At 56.2% G+C, this 15869-nt stretch overlaps 1 protein-coding gene across 1 annotated transcript in view; it reads right to left on the reverse strand.

The window, feature by feature from the left end:
• Positions 1 to 1656: 1656 nt before the first annotated feature.
• Positions 1657 to 15869, reverse strand: part of MAP3K14 (mitogen-activated protein kinase kinase kinase 14) — a 43174-nt gene continuing 28961 nt past the window's right edge. Inside the window, exons 7-16 of the mRNA XM_082706456.1 lie at positions 10534 to 10663; positions 10165 to 10296; positions 9595 to 9699; positions 7786 to 7949; positions 7234 to 7384; positions 5352 to 5735; positions 5078 to 5184; positions 4528 to 4672; positions 3628 to 3728; positions 1657 to 3311 (exon numbers count right to left, since the gene is read on the reverse strand). Coding sequence (XP_082562582.1) covers positions 3147 to 3311; positions 3628 to 3728; positions 4528 to 4672; positions 5078 to 5184; positions 5352 to 5735; positions 7234 to 7384; positions 7786 to 7949; positions 9595 to 9699; positions 10165 to 10296; positions 10534 to 10663 — 1584 coding nt within the window. The 3' untranslated portion in view covers positions 1657 to 3146. The remainder of the gene's footprint in view (positions 3312 to 3627; positions 3729 to 4527; positions 4673 to 5077; positions 5185 to 5351; positions 5736 to 7233; positions 7385 to 7785; positions 7950 to 9594; positions 9700 to 10164; positions 10297 to 10533; positions 10664 to 15869) is intronic.

Genomic DNA, 15869 nt, shown 5'->3' on the forward strand with positions numbered 1-15869 from the left:
AGGCATCTGCATCAGTGGGTCACCCAACGGGTTTGGGAAAGGAAAAGCTGCTCTCCGGTTGTTGGTTCTTGGCACAATTTAAATGCTGGCCCATGTCCTCCTGGGTGAGAAGGTCCCGAGAAGAAAACCCCCACTTCAGTGGAAATCTAAGGGGCAAACAGCTTTGCTCAATGTTACAGATCAGATTGCAAGGGAGGAAGGAGAATCTCAGTATTTGTGGAAGCCAACTGCTTCCTTCTGCAAAGGCTCCAATCAACCAGGAACAACTGAACGTGATTTTGGGGTTATCAGCCGTTTGGGACAATTTGTGAGTCGTTTCCTGGGCATAAGGCCACGATTCTTTCCGTGTGCCGAGAACCCCTACAAGAGTGGGCTGAATCTGCAGCCTTTACTCCAAAGTATACTCCGTGTGCAGGGCACAAGCCTGTGCACCGCGCAGGGCCGAGGCTGGCCGCGGCAGTCTGGGGACAAGGCCATGGACGTCTGGGGTCGACCTACCTTCCCCGCACCCGGGAGCGGGGGTGGGGTGGGGTGGGGCCCCGGGCAGATTCCCCGCCCCGCCCCCCGACTTTCACTATCCCCGCCCCGCCCGCCCCCGCCCCTCGGGGCACGCGCCAGCCTGCTCCCACCTGTCACCCCCATGCTGATCGAGGCTCTGTCGGGGAGGCGGGGAGCGGGCTGGTGGCTGCTGCCCCTCCGCCTCCAGTGCGCTCTTTGGTTGGGGGCCGTGGGGGGCGCTGGAGAGCCTGTGGGCGCCTGCGCCTGTGATGTCGCCGCCTCTGTGACGTCCCTGCCCCCTACCCCAAGGACGGAGAGGTAAAAAAAACAAAACCAAAAACCAAACCCGCTCAGGATTCGGGGCGTGTGGGCGGGGCAGCCGCTGTGGGGTGTCCTGAGCAGGCTGAGCCACCCGAAGCGTACTTTCCAGACGTTGGGCTGCTCTGCTCTTCTGCCCCGCAGGCCCAGAGGGAGCGGGAGCCGCCACCGGTAAGCTTGGATGGCCTTAGCACCTGCCCCTTCCTGGGGGGCAGGACCCCTCCAGGAAGCCGCTGAACCTCGAACCTGCAGCCTGCACCCCAAGGTCTGCATGTGCCCACGTGCACACAGCTACCTGAGCAAGGCTTCAGGGGGTGTGGAGCCAGACGTGACACGCGCTCCCCACTCCCCCCCAAATAGCTTCCATCCTCAGAAGGGCGCCTGTCCTGGAAAGTCCTCTCTGCTAGCTTAGGGGTGGGAGTCTCAGCTGGCTCCCAGTTCTGCTCCTTGGAAGCCAGGCCTCAGGGACAGGAGAGGATGGGGCCGTATTCATTCCAGGCTCCTGGTACACCCCCACCTCTCCACGGCCGGCCATTGCCCGGCTCTTGGCGCCCTGTCCTCCTCAGCCTGGCAGTGTTTGGCCTGGGACTTCCCTGCTGCCACTGGATGGGCTATCTTGCCTAACTGGTCTGAATCGATAGGCCAAAAGTGGGATTGGAAGCGCCCACTGGGAAGGGTGGAGGGAAAAGTGACCTCATTCAAGGGTTGTAAACAGTCCTTGCCCAAAACAAATGGCAGAAGTGAGAAGATGCCCCCCAGAAGGCAAAGGGAGGCAGCTGTTAGGATCGGAGGTTCTGAAAGCAGGAAGGCGAGAGTGGGGAACAGCCATGGCCTAACACATTTGTCATCACCCCAAACTTTATTGCTTACAAAGAGTACCACCCAAACTCTGCAGTACGGAAAGGCTGCAGCTCTTCACGTGCTGGGGGCTGGTGGTGGGGGGGGTCTCTCCCTGGGGAGCAAAATGGCTTAATGTGGATAGCTGGACAGAGGCCACTTTGGCAAGAAACCGGGATGAGCTTCTCCCGAGGAGAACTCCCAGGGGACACCCCTCACCTCCAGGAGGAGAGGCTAGCCAGCCGCCCCCACACAAGGATTCACAGTTGATTAATGCTACATGAGTCCTGATCAGCCCTGCCATCGATGAAGAGACTGGGCTGGGGTAATGGGGTATGGTGTGAGGGGGCTCATCTTAAAGAAATCTGGAGGTTTGAGGGGTCATGTGCATGGAGACAGGTCAAGATTCGAATCCCTTCACCCCATCTCCCAGCCTGCTGATGTGTGTGCAGAGCCACCGACCTGCCCTCCTGGAGGGCAGCTGTGAAAGTGCTTTGAGGTCATCAGAGTGCAAAGTGCGGTAGGCAATGCCCCCCAAAGAGAGGGGCACGGCAGGGCCAGAGTGAGTGTGAGGCCCGGTCTGTGTCTCAGGAAACTGGGGTGCATGATGTCTAAAGCCACTGCCGGGCGGGGACAGGAGGGCCGGCGCCTGCCACTTTCTTGCACACGGATCACAGCCCACTTGTAGGCCCATCTGTAGGCCCAGCTCCTAGCGGGCTGGGCTCCTGCCACCCTTCATTCGGACAGACCGAGAGGGCAGAGGGCCAGTGAGCCATGGGCCATGCCGGGTCTGTAGCCACGGCTCAAGGCCTGCTGCTCTGGGAGAGACTGGTGGCTAGCAGCGACGGGACACGTGCTTGGGGACTGAGAACCATTTCACTTAGACACCTGTGGTCCTGGCGGAAGCGGAGTCCGGCTTCGGACCTGTGCTGCTATGCCCTGATGCTGTGCTGTGGTCTCCCAGGAAGACTTCCCAGCGTCATGAGTCCCTGACTCTGTTGGGAAAGTTCCTAGATCAAAAAGGGGCTTCGATGGCCACACAAGGGGGTCAGAGGGCTCCCCGTTCACCCCACGGTAGGTACAGATGCTGGTCCGCTCCTGTACCAGACCTGGGTGTGGGTCCTCAGACACTCGACAGCCTCCCATCTGCTCGGAGGCTGCGGGACTTGCCCACTCCTTCCCGATCCAGGCCGGAAGCTACGCTCCCCTGACAGCCAGCAAGGGGCCACTAATAGGTCAGGCCAGCTCACGGGACCAGGGCAGAGCAGACCCTTTTCATTCCCCACTTACAAGAAGTGGTCTCCTGCTGCCCTCCTCCGCCCCAGGGTGCTCTCCTGGCGGGGTCAGGCAGGGCACGGGACAACCTTGTCCCCCTACTGAGCCAGGGGGTGGGAGGTCCCTGGGAGCAGGCTGAGCCCGGGTGCCAGGGGCAGAGCCGAGCACCGATGAGGCGGCTGCCTCCCTCGGAGTGGAGTCAGAGGTGGGAGGCTAGCTCAGGGCCTGTTCTCCAGCTGGCCGTGCTTGACCCTCCAGCTCCAGGCAAAGCTGCCGTCAGGGGCCAGGGTGCAGTGTAGGTCAATGCCCGAATCCGGCACCTCCATGTCATAGCGCACAGGCTGCCCGTCCTTGGTCACCAAGCTGAAGGCTGCGGCCGGGATCTGGGGGCAGAGCAGACCAGTGAGTCTGAGACTGTGGCACCGGGCTCAGAGGGTACCTAGAGGTGCCTGCTGAGGTCTCTCGCCAGTTAAGCAGGCAGTCCTGAAGGCCTAGAGGACTCCGAGACGTTCATCTTCATCCGGCCCAAGTATAGGTCCTGAGGACCTCCACTGCCACTGCCTGGCCTGCCCTGGCACCTCGGGGGAGATCTGAAGCCAGCCACTCCCTACATGCCAGTTCTCCTTATTCAAAAGCCTTCCTCCCAGGGGGCTCGGCCAGGTACACGGGCTCGAAGTCAGCGTGTACCTGCCCCCTTACCTGGCTGCTGATGCCAGTCGCGATGTCCCCCACCTTGACCCGGTGAAACTCCCGGATGTGCAGGTGTTCGCCATTGAGAGACTGTATCTGGATTTTCACACCTAGAAGGCAGGCAAGGTGACAGTCAGCAGAGTGGCCGGTGGTCCCTATGAAGCCCCAGGCAGAGGGACACAGGCCAGCCTTGAGGAAGCTGACATAACATTTAGGCTGGAGTGGCCCTAATGTCACACACCTGCTGGCTCCTCCTGGTAATTTTCTGTCAACTCTAGAACTAGGCTTGCACAACACAAAGAGCTAAGGTTGGCTCTTTTGGGGAACTAGTATTCCAAATTGCACACAAAGCAGAACGGAAGTGGAAACGCAGACTCTTAAATTAGCTTGTGGTCAACTCAGGCTGTAACGTTCTCTGAGTTGGAGAGGCCATCGGGGAGGCCATGGCGGCCTGAGGCTCCATGTCACACCGGTGCTGGGAAGAGCCGGGGAACGGGGAGCTGCTGAAACCCTCATTTTATCCAAATCACAGCCACGCTGGAAAATATCTCGTCTTAGGACTTGAAATTCCAGAGGAGGATCCCAGCAAACTTGCTTGCTGCTGATTCTTATCTTGTTCCTTGTTTCCCTTCCGAAGACATTATTTCTTGACTCCAGGCCAGGAGAGACTGCTTTGTGCCATCAGCAGCTCCTGGAGGCAATGGGCCTTCGCTGCCTGACCAGGAAAGGTTCTTGGCCAGAGAGGGCCTTTGCTCTAAACCGACCTAATGGCCACTCCAGTCTGGGCACCAGGAGCCTTCCTCCTCCCTCGCCCGCCAGGGGAAGGGAGACCTAAACTCCCTTGGACTCGCCAGCCCCAGGTGGCTCAGGTCTCGTGGAGCGGCTGAGCAGGCGAGAGCTGGGCTGTACCGTTGAAATAGCTCGGCGTGTCAGTGGGCCGCCCCCGGGCCAGCACCATGTTCCAGCTGGAGCTGCGCGCCTCGGCCTGGCTGTTCCACGAGTGCACGCCGGAACTCAGGGTGTCCCGTGAGCTCTGGGAGGCCTTTGATGGGTTCTGAAACAACAGTGGGTACGACTCAGGCCTCTGGGCTCAGGGGGCTGTCTCCGGCCTTTGGTTGGATTGGGGGCGCAGGGGCTGTGGGCCCTCCCCTGGGGGTGAGGAACTGCTCACATCCTGGGCTGGAGTGTGGCTCTACTGGGCACTTTTGGGGGGTAAACAGGGGGCTGAGCTGAGGAAGAACCCGAGCCCAAATCTTCTTCCCGCTCTCCTTACTAGCCAACCATTCCCCAGTTCCCAGGTGGGCTGAAGATGGATTGTCTCCTTCTGAGACACCATGAACCCCTGCCCTGGTGGGGAGCCCTTCCGAAAGGAAGGGGTGATTCCCTTCAGCTTCCCTTTACCACTGCTCGCACGCAGCCCACTCACCAGCGGGACACAAAGGGTCTGTGGCCAGCTTACCTTCTCACTGTCGTCGGACAGAGAGAGGCTGTCGATGCTGAGGCACGAGAGAATTTGCTCCTGCTCCTCCAGCGAAAAGGGCTGGGACAGGCTGTTCAGAAATAGTTCTGCAGAGAGACGTAGAGGATGGCTGTCAGCCGGGAGCGGATGGCCTGTCTGGGTGTCTGGCCGCTTGGACTGCAGGAGTGGACCTCCGGGGGCAGGTGCGCAGGCCCTGGGGGAGGTCCGGGCCTGCGCCCAGGGACCTGGGGGCTGTAGCCATGGCTGCCCGTACCCATTTCCAGCTGCTGCAGCTCCTGTTCAGGGAGCGTAGCCTTCCGCTCTGCTGAGCTGGGGTTTTTCACAGGGGCCGGGTCCAGGGAGGACAGAGGCATTGGCTCCCAGGTCCCAGACTCCTCCTTGCCCCAGTTCAGGCTCGGAGACTTGTTCCGCTCCGGGGGTTCTGGGGGTAGTGGAGGTTGGAGCTGAGGGGCCCCGCCTGTCGTGTCCTCAGTTGGCTGGGGCCCCGGAGTCCCAGGCGAGAGCTCCCTTGGCTGGGCGTGCGGGGTCTCCGGGGTCCGGGGAGAGTGGCCTTGGCTGGGCAGTGCCTGGGCTGGGAGTGGCGGCGGATCTCTCGGCTCTTTGCACTCTCCCCTCCAAGGGCTCCTCAGACCTCCCACTGCAAAACAGAGCACGCTTGGTGAGGGGGAAAACAGGCCAACCCAGACTCTGGGCCGGACCGGGTGGCCCTTCCTGAGCAGAGGGCTGGGAGCAAGCAGCGAGGGAGAACTCTGGTCCCACTAAGGGACACAATTTAGGAGGGCGCTGTGTGGTCTTGAAGGAGGCCTCTTCCATAGGATGGCCTTCCACGATGGGAATACGACAATATTTCTATCTATTCCATCTTCCTTCTAGGTAACAATCATAAATTTAAAAATGACAGCAATGGCTGCAGGAAAGGACTCTGTCACTAGTAAAGAGAAGATTTAAAAAACAGCCCTAGGGCACCTGGATGGCTCAGTGGGTTAAAGCCTCTGCCTTTGGCTCAGGTCATGATCCTGTGGTCCTGGGATGGAGCCCCGCATAGGGCTCTCTGCTCAGCGGGGAGCCTGTTCCCCCCGCCCCCCCGCCTGCCTCTGCCTGCATCTCTGCCTACTTGTGATCTCTCTCTGTGAAATAAAGAAATAAGAGCTTTAAAAAATAAAAAAACAGCCCTGAGGTCACAGCGACTTCAAATTCCCATGTAAACTGGCCTCCTCGACCTCCTCCTGCTCCCCCCGTCTCACCCCCCACCCCCGACAGTCAGTCTCTCCGGGGGAACTGTTGCTCTAGAGTGCGGGTGGGGGCGGCAGCTCGTCTGTGTGTGGGGGGGGCGTGTGAGGTCTCTCTCCTGTTTTGTTTATTCCCGTGATCCCCATAACCACTGCCTTTCCCTTGCCCGCCTCCCAGTGACATTCTATTATGTTTGATGTGTCCCTTAGGGTCTAATTATGTTTCTGCAAAGTGTATGTTGTTTTTATTTATCAATATTTAGTTTACAAAAAAGGGATTGTTCTGTTTACAAAAAAGGGCCTCGTTCTGTCCATTTTCCTGGCACCGCAGTTTGAAAATCCCGCCAGGCTCCTCCCAGAACACTGTCTTGCTTTCACTGCCCTTTGGAGTTCCACGGGACACACCCTGTGCGCCACCCCTTGCCCTTGGCCCCTCCGAGCTCCCACGAAGGGATGTGCCCCTGCACCCTCCTCCCCTCCCATAAACGACTCACAGGTCACCTGTGTGCAGATGTCGACAACGTGCTGTGAGGTGTCTGCCAGCAGAGCTAAGGGCCCCTGCCCCACACCCTCCCTGCCACTGGGTGCTACTGAGTTTCTGCCTTTTCTCACTGATTGGCTGGGAAGTGCCACCTGGCTTTATCTCACAGTCACTGATTCCTCATCAGATCAAGCCCCCCTCTCCATGTTGTAGTCTCTGGCCCCCTTCGGCCGAGCATCGAGGCACAGCACAGAGCACTTCTCTCCACCACTGGTCTTCCAACAAGCCCACGGTGGGTGTCATTCCCATGCTTTAGATGGAGACACCCAGGCCACCAAGGTGCTCAGAGATCAAGTACCTTGCCCCTGACCACGACACCCCACTGTCGCCTCTCCCCCCCGCTGCAGCCAGGGGTGGACTCTTACCGTGGTGCAGCGCCTGGCTGACCTTTCCCCCCAGCTCCACCGCAGAGGCCCGGCGGCCAGGCTCTTTCCTCAGCCCCTCCTGGATGACCTGGGCAGTGAGCGGGGTGCAGGAGGGCGGGATCTCCCTCACAGGCGGGGGCTCGCTGGCGATCTGTGGGTCAGAAGGCGACATGGGCGGCCTGTCTCCCCTCACTCCCAGCACCCAGCTTCCAGTTCTGGCTCTTCTCCACTCTCCCCTACCCTGTGGGGCTGGAGTTGGTCACAAAGACTGGAGAGGGCTGGGACTTTGCCAAGGAAAGGGAAGAAGGGGGCTGGGCAGACCGGGACAGGGTCAGGTGGCAAGGCCCGACCTGCCATGAACTTGAGGGGATCCCTCCCTCAGGATCTCCCCTGGAACCCGCAGACTTGGGTGGCAAGTATTTGAGTCAGGACCCCACATTTAGGATGAGGCCTCTTCCTGTTCCCATCTGCCGCCAAAGAGCAGCCCAGAGCGAGGCCACTGCAAGCCCGAGGCTGGGTGTCCGTCCTCACCTCTCAGGTGCTGGCACTGACCTTGAGGCAGAGCGGCCCCCTGAAGTACTGGGTCCACGGGTGGTAGCCATTGAGCATGTGCAGCATCATGCAACAGCTGCTCCAGATGTCCACCTTGGCGTCACAGGGCTGGCCCATCACCACCTCCGGGGCCATGTGGGTCTCCGTGCCGGGGATGTAGTCCCCTGGGAAGGCAGTGGGAGACCAGAAAGCCAACTGTGAACTCGGGTGGGCAAGAGCCTCGGCAGTGACCCCCACCCCGGGCCCCCAGCCCATTCCTGAAATACCTGGAATTTGTCTCTGTTCAAGTACCTTGAATAGAAAGGAAGCTTCTAGACCAAACTTGCCAGAGGGTAAGCTAAGTCAGGGGCCCCACTGGGAACTGGTGCAAAGGCTGTATCACTCAAAACAGGGACTCGAGGGACACCTGGGTGGCTCAGTTGGTTAAGCTGCTGCCTTCGGCTCAGGTCATGATCCCAGCGTCCTGGGATCAAGTCCCACATCCGGTTCCTTGCTCAGCAGGGAGCCTGCTTCTCCCTCTGTCTCTGCCTGCCTGTGCTCGCTCTTGCTCCCTCTCTCTCTGACAAATAAATAAAATCTTTGAAAAAAAAAAAAAAAAAACAGGGACTCGACCCTATGGACCCCATCCTTAGAATATTTTTTTTAAAAAATGGGGAGGGCCCTGGGCATTGAAAATTAGGTTGTAGGAGACTAATTAATGGTTTGATGTTTCTGAAATTTTAGTGAGTGAAGAGGAAAAAAAAAAAGAAAACTTAAATGCATAGAAAACTAGATGGATCAATACCAGATGTGAAGATTTTTTTTCCCCCTCTGGTGATTTGTATTTTTTATTTTTGCTTAATTCTACTTTCTGCAAAAGATTTTTAGAATAGAAATTATTCTTATAATAATTTCTAAAATAGAAATATAAAATTAAAAAACTCCACTAGTTATTTTAAAGTGACAGGCGGGGGTCCGTCTTCAGTCTGTTTCTTCAGAATTACCAAGACAGTCCTTTAATAACCGAATCACTTCTAAAAGACTTTTTCTTTTGGTCAAGAGGAAATAATTTTATGCTTAATGCTATAAATGAAAAAAGCAGGGCACAAAACTGGGTTATATCGGCCTTAACTACGTACAGGGTTAAAAAAGAAAAAAGTTGGCCTGGAAGGAATTACTTAAAATGTTCATGATTGTCTCTCTGGGCAAGGGGAGTGTGGAGGCTCCTTTTCTCCTCCTCTTCTATAGCACGTAACTCTATAATTGCCAAAAATTTTACAGTGGATGTGGATTATTTTAATAATCAGAAAACTGGGGGCGCCTGGGTGGCTCAGTGGGTTAAAGCCTCTGCCTTCAGCTCAGGTCATGATCCCAGGGTCCCGGGATCGACCCCGGCATTGGGCTCTCTGCTCAGCAGGGAGCCTGCTTCCTCCTGTCTCTCTGCCTGCCTCTCTGCCTACTTGTGATCTCTGTCTGTCAAATAAATAAATAAAAATTAAAAAAAAAATAAAAAATGTGAGTTAAAAACAAGCATTTCTCCAGCTACAGAGCCTAGGTCCCTCGGTCAGCCATCCTGCTGTGCTTCCAGAAACTGTGCTCAGAGGCCTAGGAGGGCTGAGGCCACAGGCTGGGAGCACAGCTCCCCATATAGGCGGTACAAGTGGGTTGGAACCATGGGGCTCTAAGGAGAAGATCTGTTGTCGAGGGGCTGAAATATAATGGAGGACAAAATGTGCTCCTGTCTCTGACTGCTCTTAGGGAAAGCACGGGAGAAGATATGGGGCCAATGCAGAGTCAAGGATGGGGAGGGTGGTGGGGGGCGGGGCTTACCCGTGACCAGTGACTTCCCCAGGCCATCAGGTTGAAGGCACACAGCATGGCCGAAGTCGCAGAGGGCGGCACGGCTCCCGTCGCTAGACAGGAGCACGTTGTCAGCTGCCAGGCCACCCCAGAGAAGAAGAGGAACAGGTGAGTCCCTTCCGGCCCCAGCCCAATCAGGACCTCCAGCGAGGCCACTGCTGGCTGACCCCAAGTGGCAGCTGCTGTTTCTGCTGAGTGTCCTTACTCATGAGGAAGGCAAGAGTGTTATCGGTTCCGGCTAGAGGCAGGCAGCAGGCGGCTGTCTGGGGTACAGGGACAGAGTTTACTCCTGGGACGCTGCCACTCAGCTCTGGTGTCCCCACCCTCCCCCAGTGGTCACCAGGACGGAGGAGCTGTGTGGGCAGCGCTGCCCACTGGTGACTACGGTGTCAGGCTGAGGGCTTGGGAAACATACTTGCCCTTCCCAGCCTGACGCAGGCCCTGCCACGGGGAATGGCGAGGCAGGCCCAGAAGGATTGGGAAGGGTAAGGTAAGGAAGGAGCCCACTGGGGACCAGAGTGGTTGGGGTGTGAGCCTCACCTTTGATATCTCCGTGCAGAATTCTTCGGGTGTGGAGGTATTCCAGCCCTTCCAGAGCCTGGCCCAGGTAGTAAAGGGCCCGGTCCTCCGGCAGACAGCCCTTCTGCTTTATGAGCTGGCCCAGCGAGCCACCTAGGAGACCAATGGCCAGTCTCTACATGGGGCATTTCCAGGCCTGTAGGCAGGCCAAGGACAAAGGGCTTCCAAGGGCAGGTGGTCAAGAAAGTAGGCCTTTTCTGCCCACGTCACAGGGTCAAGAGGTTAAAAATGGAGTAAGTGGGGACCAAGGTCAACCTGGCCAAGACCCGGGAAAACCCCAAGTCTTGGCTCTGAGCTGCGAGGGGGAAAGAGTGGTGCCTGGCTCCGTACCTTCCAGCAGTTCCATGAAGATGTTGACCCAAGGACCTTCCTTCACAGCTCCATACAAAGGGACGATTCTGGGGGAAGTCAATCCTGCACATGCCACCAACTCCTCTGCCCGAAACACTTCAATGCGCACCTGGAGGGGCCCAGAGGTAGCTGTGAGTCAGGGTGCGTGCCCAGGCTGTTTCCCTAGCATCCTGGCAGGGAGACTCCCTGCAGGGAGACTCCCAATCCCCCGTGTCGATTCTGAGGCCAGGCAGGGCCCTGGTGGGCCCACTGGACCCTCAGAGGCTAAACTGTGCACCCTGGGGGTCATGTTCAACTTCTAGTAGTTGGTTAAGGTTCTGCACTGCGGATGTGTGTGGAAACACTTAGAATCACACAAAAAACCACAACCCTTATCCAGGCCCCTGGCATGCTGCCCACGCTCAAATCTGCCAAACACAGAACTTCCCCCCCCACACCCAGCCCAAATGGCTGGGCCATTTCTAGGACGTGGGACCTTTTGTTTATCAACATCCACATCTATTTTCCCCAGAGGCTGGGTTTCCATCGTATCTGCAGCCAGAGCTGATGTAGCCAAGATCCTGGCTCTTGTCAGCACCCTTCTCAGCGCTTTTCTCAGCTCCAAATTATTTGTCTTTTCCCCTGAGGACGAAAATGTCCATGTAGACGGAGCAATCCTTGTTTATTCTGTTTGCAGCTGTTTCCCCAGGATCTGGGCCTAAGATGAGGCTTCTCAGGGGGAGGGGTTTGGCCAAGGCCCCTCCTGCAGGGACCACAAACTCCTCTGTGTAGGGGCCAGCATAGTATGGCAGGAAGAAATAGGCCTGGGAGAGACTCTGGCTTGGCCGTTTCCAAAGGTAGATCACTTTCCCTAAACTCTCTTTGCACAGGCAAACGGTGGTGACAGTGGTATCCGCTCCCGCGTAGAGTGAGGATTTGGAAGGATGATATTCAGCACCAGGCCTGACAACCCGTAGGTGCTCAGGAAATGTAAGGCACCCCCTTCCTTCCAGCTCAGATAAGAGCAGCTTATTAAACACTTAGTATTCCTAACAGTGCCGTGTCCTCCTTTCTGGCTGGTGCTGGTTCTCGTGTTAGCCTTGAGAGGCACCACCAGGGGGCGCCCGTGGCAACCAAACCAGCCTGGAAGAAATCAGTCAGGACCTGGCCGGGCTTGGCTGGGAGACCTGCAGACTTGGCAGGAGATCTGCCGAGGTGGGGCTTTTGGGCTTTTGGACTTTCGCCTATCAGTGGAAAATGTCTTCTGGTTACAGAGTATCTGGTTTGGTTCATCAACTCGCATAAACTTTGACTCTTTGTCAGTGTTTCCAGCTCTGAACCTGAGCTAGAAAGAATTCACCCTACAGGACTTGGATTAGGCGATGTCTTTAACTCTCTGGCTCCCGCAGCGCGAGTAGGGGGAGTCTGGGGCACCCCAGAGGACTCCGCCGGGCACTGCAGTGTTTGGCATTGGAGGGAAACAGTGGTGATGGCTGGCCGTGGGGCATCATGCAAACTACTAGCTCCAGACCGTTCGGTTTCGGCATCAGCTTGTGCTCCAGTCTTTAGGGAGCTGGGTTTCTGGAGGCTGCTGTGATCTAAGTACTTCAGGGGGGATAACGTGGAGCAGGAAAGGAAGGTGAGGGTGTCTAATCAGATTTCAAATTTGAGAATTGTGCAGTGCCCACTGAGGCATACATTCCATAAGTAAATAAGGTTATGAACAGAAGAAAAATTTTCTTTCCACTTTTGCATTGTTATTCAAATGACCACCAAGTCGTCAGGCTAAACACTTCTGTGTGACCTAATTACTCAGTAAACGGAACTTTTAGGTACTTGTTTTGACCTGGGATGCCATGAAAGATGACTGACACTAAAAGTTGTGAAGAACATTTGAGAACCTCTGCTTTAACTAGGAAGACATCCCTAAGTCCTTGGGAGTGTCCCAGTAATGTTAAAACAATGTTAAAAGCATTCTCACCCAGGGGCACTTGGCTGGTTCAGTGGATAGAGTGTGCGACCCTTAATCTCAGGGTTGTAAATTCAAGTCCCAATGTGGGGCGCAGAGATTACTTAAAAATAGAAATCTCTGAAAAAAAAAAACAAAACTACCAAACAAACCCAGATACAAGGGGGTCAGAGGGGACACTTCAAAATATAATGTGCATTAGGGAGAGGAAGCAGAAAGGACAGCCCTGAGAGGGGGTGGGGAGAATGTACCTGGCCTTCCTGCTCATCCCTGGACTTCAGTGCCCTCATCGGGGTCCTGGAATGGAGCCTGCATTCAGTGGGAAGTCTGCTTGGGAGTCTCTCTCCCTCGCCTTCTGCCCCACCCCCCACACCTGTGTGGTATGTGTGTATGCGCGTGCGTCTGTACGCGTGCGTGCATGTGCTCTCCCTAAAATAAATCAATAAATACCCCTCCCCCCAAACTAGTATTTACTGCCCACTTCACACACGCCGGGTCCGGTTCTAAGTGCTTTGTAAGCATCAGTGTTTGCATCTTACAGTAGCCCGTGGGGCAAGGAAACTGAAGTCCAGACAAGTGACTTGCCCAAGGTCACTGGCAGTCTCAGAGGTGGGAGTTTTGGTTATGGAAGCCTGACTCCAGACCTGCCAGCTACCCTGCTCCACTGAAGCCCTTTCCAGGAGTCTAAGCTTTTATATCCAGACTGTTTTGTTTTTTTTTCTCCCCCACATCCATTCAGGAGTGAGCATACCCCGGGGGTGGGGGGAAGTGTGGTCAGCCATTACCTAGCTGCCAAATCCACAAGCCACCTCCCTCGGCTTAGCGGCCTGCATGCTGACCTTGGGCATTGATTTCTCCTTCTTGAGAGTCTCCCCTCTTTAGTATCTGTATCCATTTTATTTCATCCATAAAAAAAGTATTTGTATCCATTTTATTTCATCTGTATATTGTATCTGTATAATCACGATTCTGTATATTCTTTTAAAGATCTCAGGAACATAAAATAGGTGAAAACACAATACGAGGCCCAATGAACAGGAGTCCAGTGAACACAGGGCTCCCCTCTTATTCTTCACCATGGAGCTATTCTCCCCTTAGTCCTGGCTCTGCTTCCTCAACATGTGTCCGGGCTGCCCTCACTCACGTACCTTGCTGATGGCGGCTTCTACCATTTTTAGGCCACGGAAATGTCCCTGCCCCATTACACCCCCAGCTCCTTTGGGGCAGGTGCATGGATTCTGCCCTTCTGTGTCCAGCCCCTGGCACGGTGGGCTTTGTTAACAGCTGGCTGGATTTGACCAAGGCCACACTAACCCAGATCAGTGGCAGAGCCAAAAGGAGGCACCCAGAACTCCACGCTTGAGCCAGATGTGTGTGTACACACACACCACATACAAGTACGCCACAGAATAGAGTTCCAGGAGCTCATGCGTTCTGTAGCTTCAGCCACTGACTTCTGCATTCAGGAAAAGCAAAACCTTAATAAAACCGCCTACATTAAACCCTGTACTCAGGGCCAACTGGCATCTGACCTGAGGCCACTAATGTTCTAGAAGGAGGACCAAGGAAGTGCTGTTGTACCACGTGCTGGGTCCTCCTCAAGGAACACCGGAGGAGGGTGCGCAGACTTTTCTGACCCCCTGTGCCCCCTGACCTCCGATCCCTGCCCCCTCCCCCAACCCTACCCTCTTAGCCGGAAACTGTTTTTCAAATCTTCCAGCTGAAAATGCTAAAGGATGCCTGTGCCTGCCCCACTGCTCCCCTCAAGCCCCCGCTGACCGCCTTGCTGGCAGCTGTGTGGGCCGTCAAAGAGCCATCCCACTTGAGGTCGTGGGGCAGGGTAGGGGACAGGGGGCGGTGGACAGTCCAGCATTGGGAGCCCACTTGGTGTGGCTGGAGCTTTTCCGCCTGCCTTGAGGAGGTGAGAAACGGAGTATCTCTCCTCTTCTACTATATCAGGGTTGTTTACCTCGTTGCCTGGACTCCGAGAACCTCAGCAGGGCAACAGCTGAGCAGCCCAGTGACTAAGCTCTCCCCAGCACTGGGCCTAGGTTTCCAGGACGCTTCACACTCTCACTGTCCTGCCACCCACCCCTCAGGAGGGACAGCTGAGCCTTCTCTGATGGCCTGTGTGTGGGGTGGGGCTGTGGCTGAGGAGGTCAGGCACGGAGCCCTGGCTTCCAGAGGAGGAGGCTGACCCGTGCACCACCAGACTGTGCTCTGGCCCAGGGCGGAGCCTGCTTGTTTGACAGGGTATGTCTGAAGTTTGGGGTAATACCTACGGATAGTCCCCTCTCGGCCTGTTACCCAGCGACCCAAACCCCCAGACTTGAACATCCTGGCCCCACACACAAGCCAAGGAAGGCAGGTGATTCACATCCCCACGTGTGTCCTCAGCGCCGAGAGCCACAGCAGTGGTGTCCCCTGTGCACAGGGCCTGAGCGGGCGGGCGGGCTCAGCCTGGTCTGGCTACTTGGTTCTTCTTTCCTCTTGGAGAGCAGAGTGTCCCTGACAAAACCTACTTGAAAACCAGATCCATCACTACACTAGCTTATGTCCCTTTATTGTGAGCCAAGAACGTGTCCCAGGGAAGGGTTTCTCATTTCTGCCTCCTGTGGCCCTGGGCACTAGCTCTGAGGCTGAGTTTGGGCCGGGGACAAGGTCAACGGAGCTGAGAGCCAGGGTAGGATAAAAGACATCTGAAGGAGAGTAGGCCCGACAGCAAGGTCTGCATTCTGCTGCAGGGCCCGGACAGGGTCCCCTGACCAAAGGAGGCCTCAGTGCCAGGCCTCGCTGTGTGGCTTGAAGCCAGGCACACGATGCTCTCTGGTCTCAAGGTCTATCACTGGGGAAATGAGGGAGCTGGAGAGGTGATTCATGCCTCTGCATCGAATCCTAGAACCACGAGCCTTCTCCCCCAGCCCCTTCCTAAAGACTGGTTCACAGCTGAACTCTGGAGACAGACAAGCCTGGGTCTCTCGATGTAGGTCGCATTTCCTCATAATGTCCACCTCCCAAGACCTCTTATTCCTGCCAATGGGAGGCAGAGCCCGGACCCAAATCAGATCTGACTCCCCAGTGCTCAGCTTCACGCAAGAGGCACCTGTTAGGTACAGGCTACTGCTCTGGTCATTACTTTCTGGCCCAGATGCGAGCACCCCCACTGTGCAGTTTAGGGGTTTCAGCTCAACATGAATCCCACAATGCCAACTGCCTTCCAGGTCTGGACTTGTCCCTGAAGGCCCTGGCAACAGGAGTGGCCCAGGACGTGGGTGCACTTGCAGACTCCCGACACACACGCACACCAAATGCGGCTCCCAGGCTGGGACATGTGGCTGACACCGCTCCCTTCCAGGGCCAGCTGACC

Source organism: Mustela nivalis (assembly GCF_964662115.1).
Source record: "Mustela nivalis genome assembly, chromosome: 17".
In the NCBI taxonomy this organism is placed as follows: Eukaryota; Metazoa; Chordata; class Mammalia; order Carnivora; family Mustelidae; genus Mustela; species Mustela nivalis.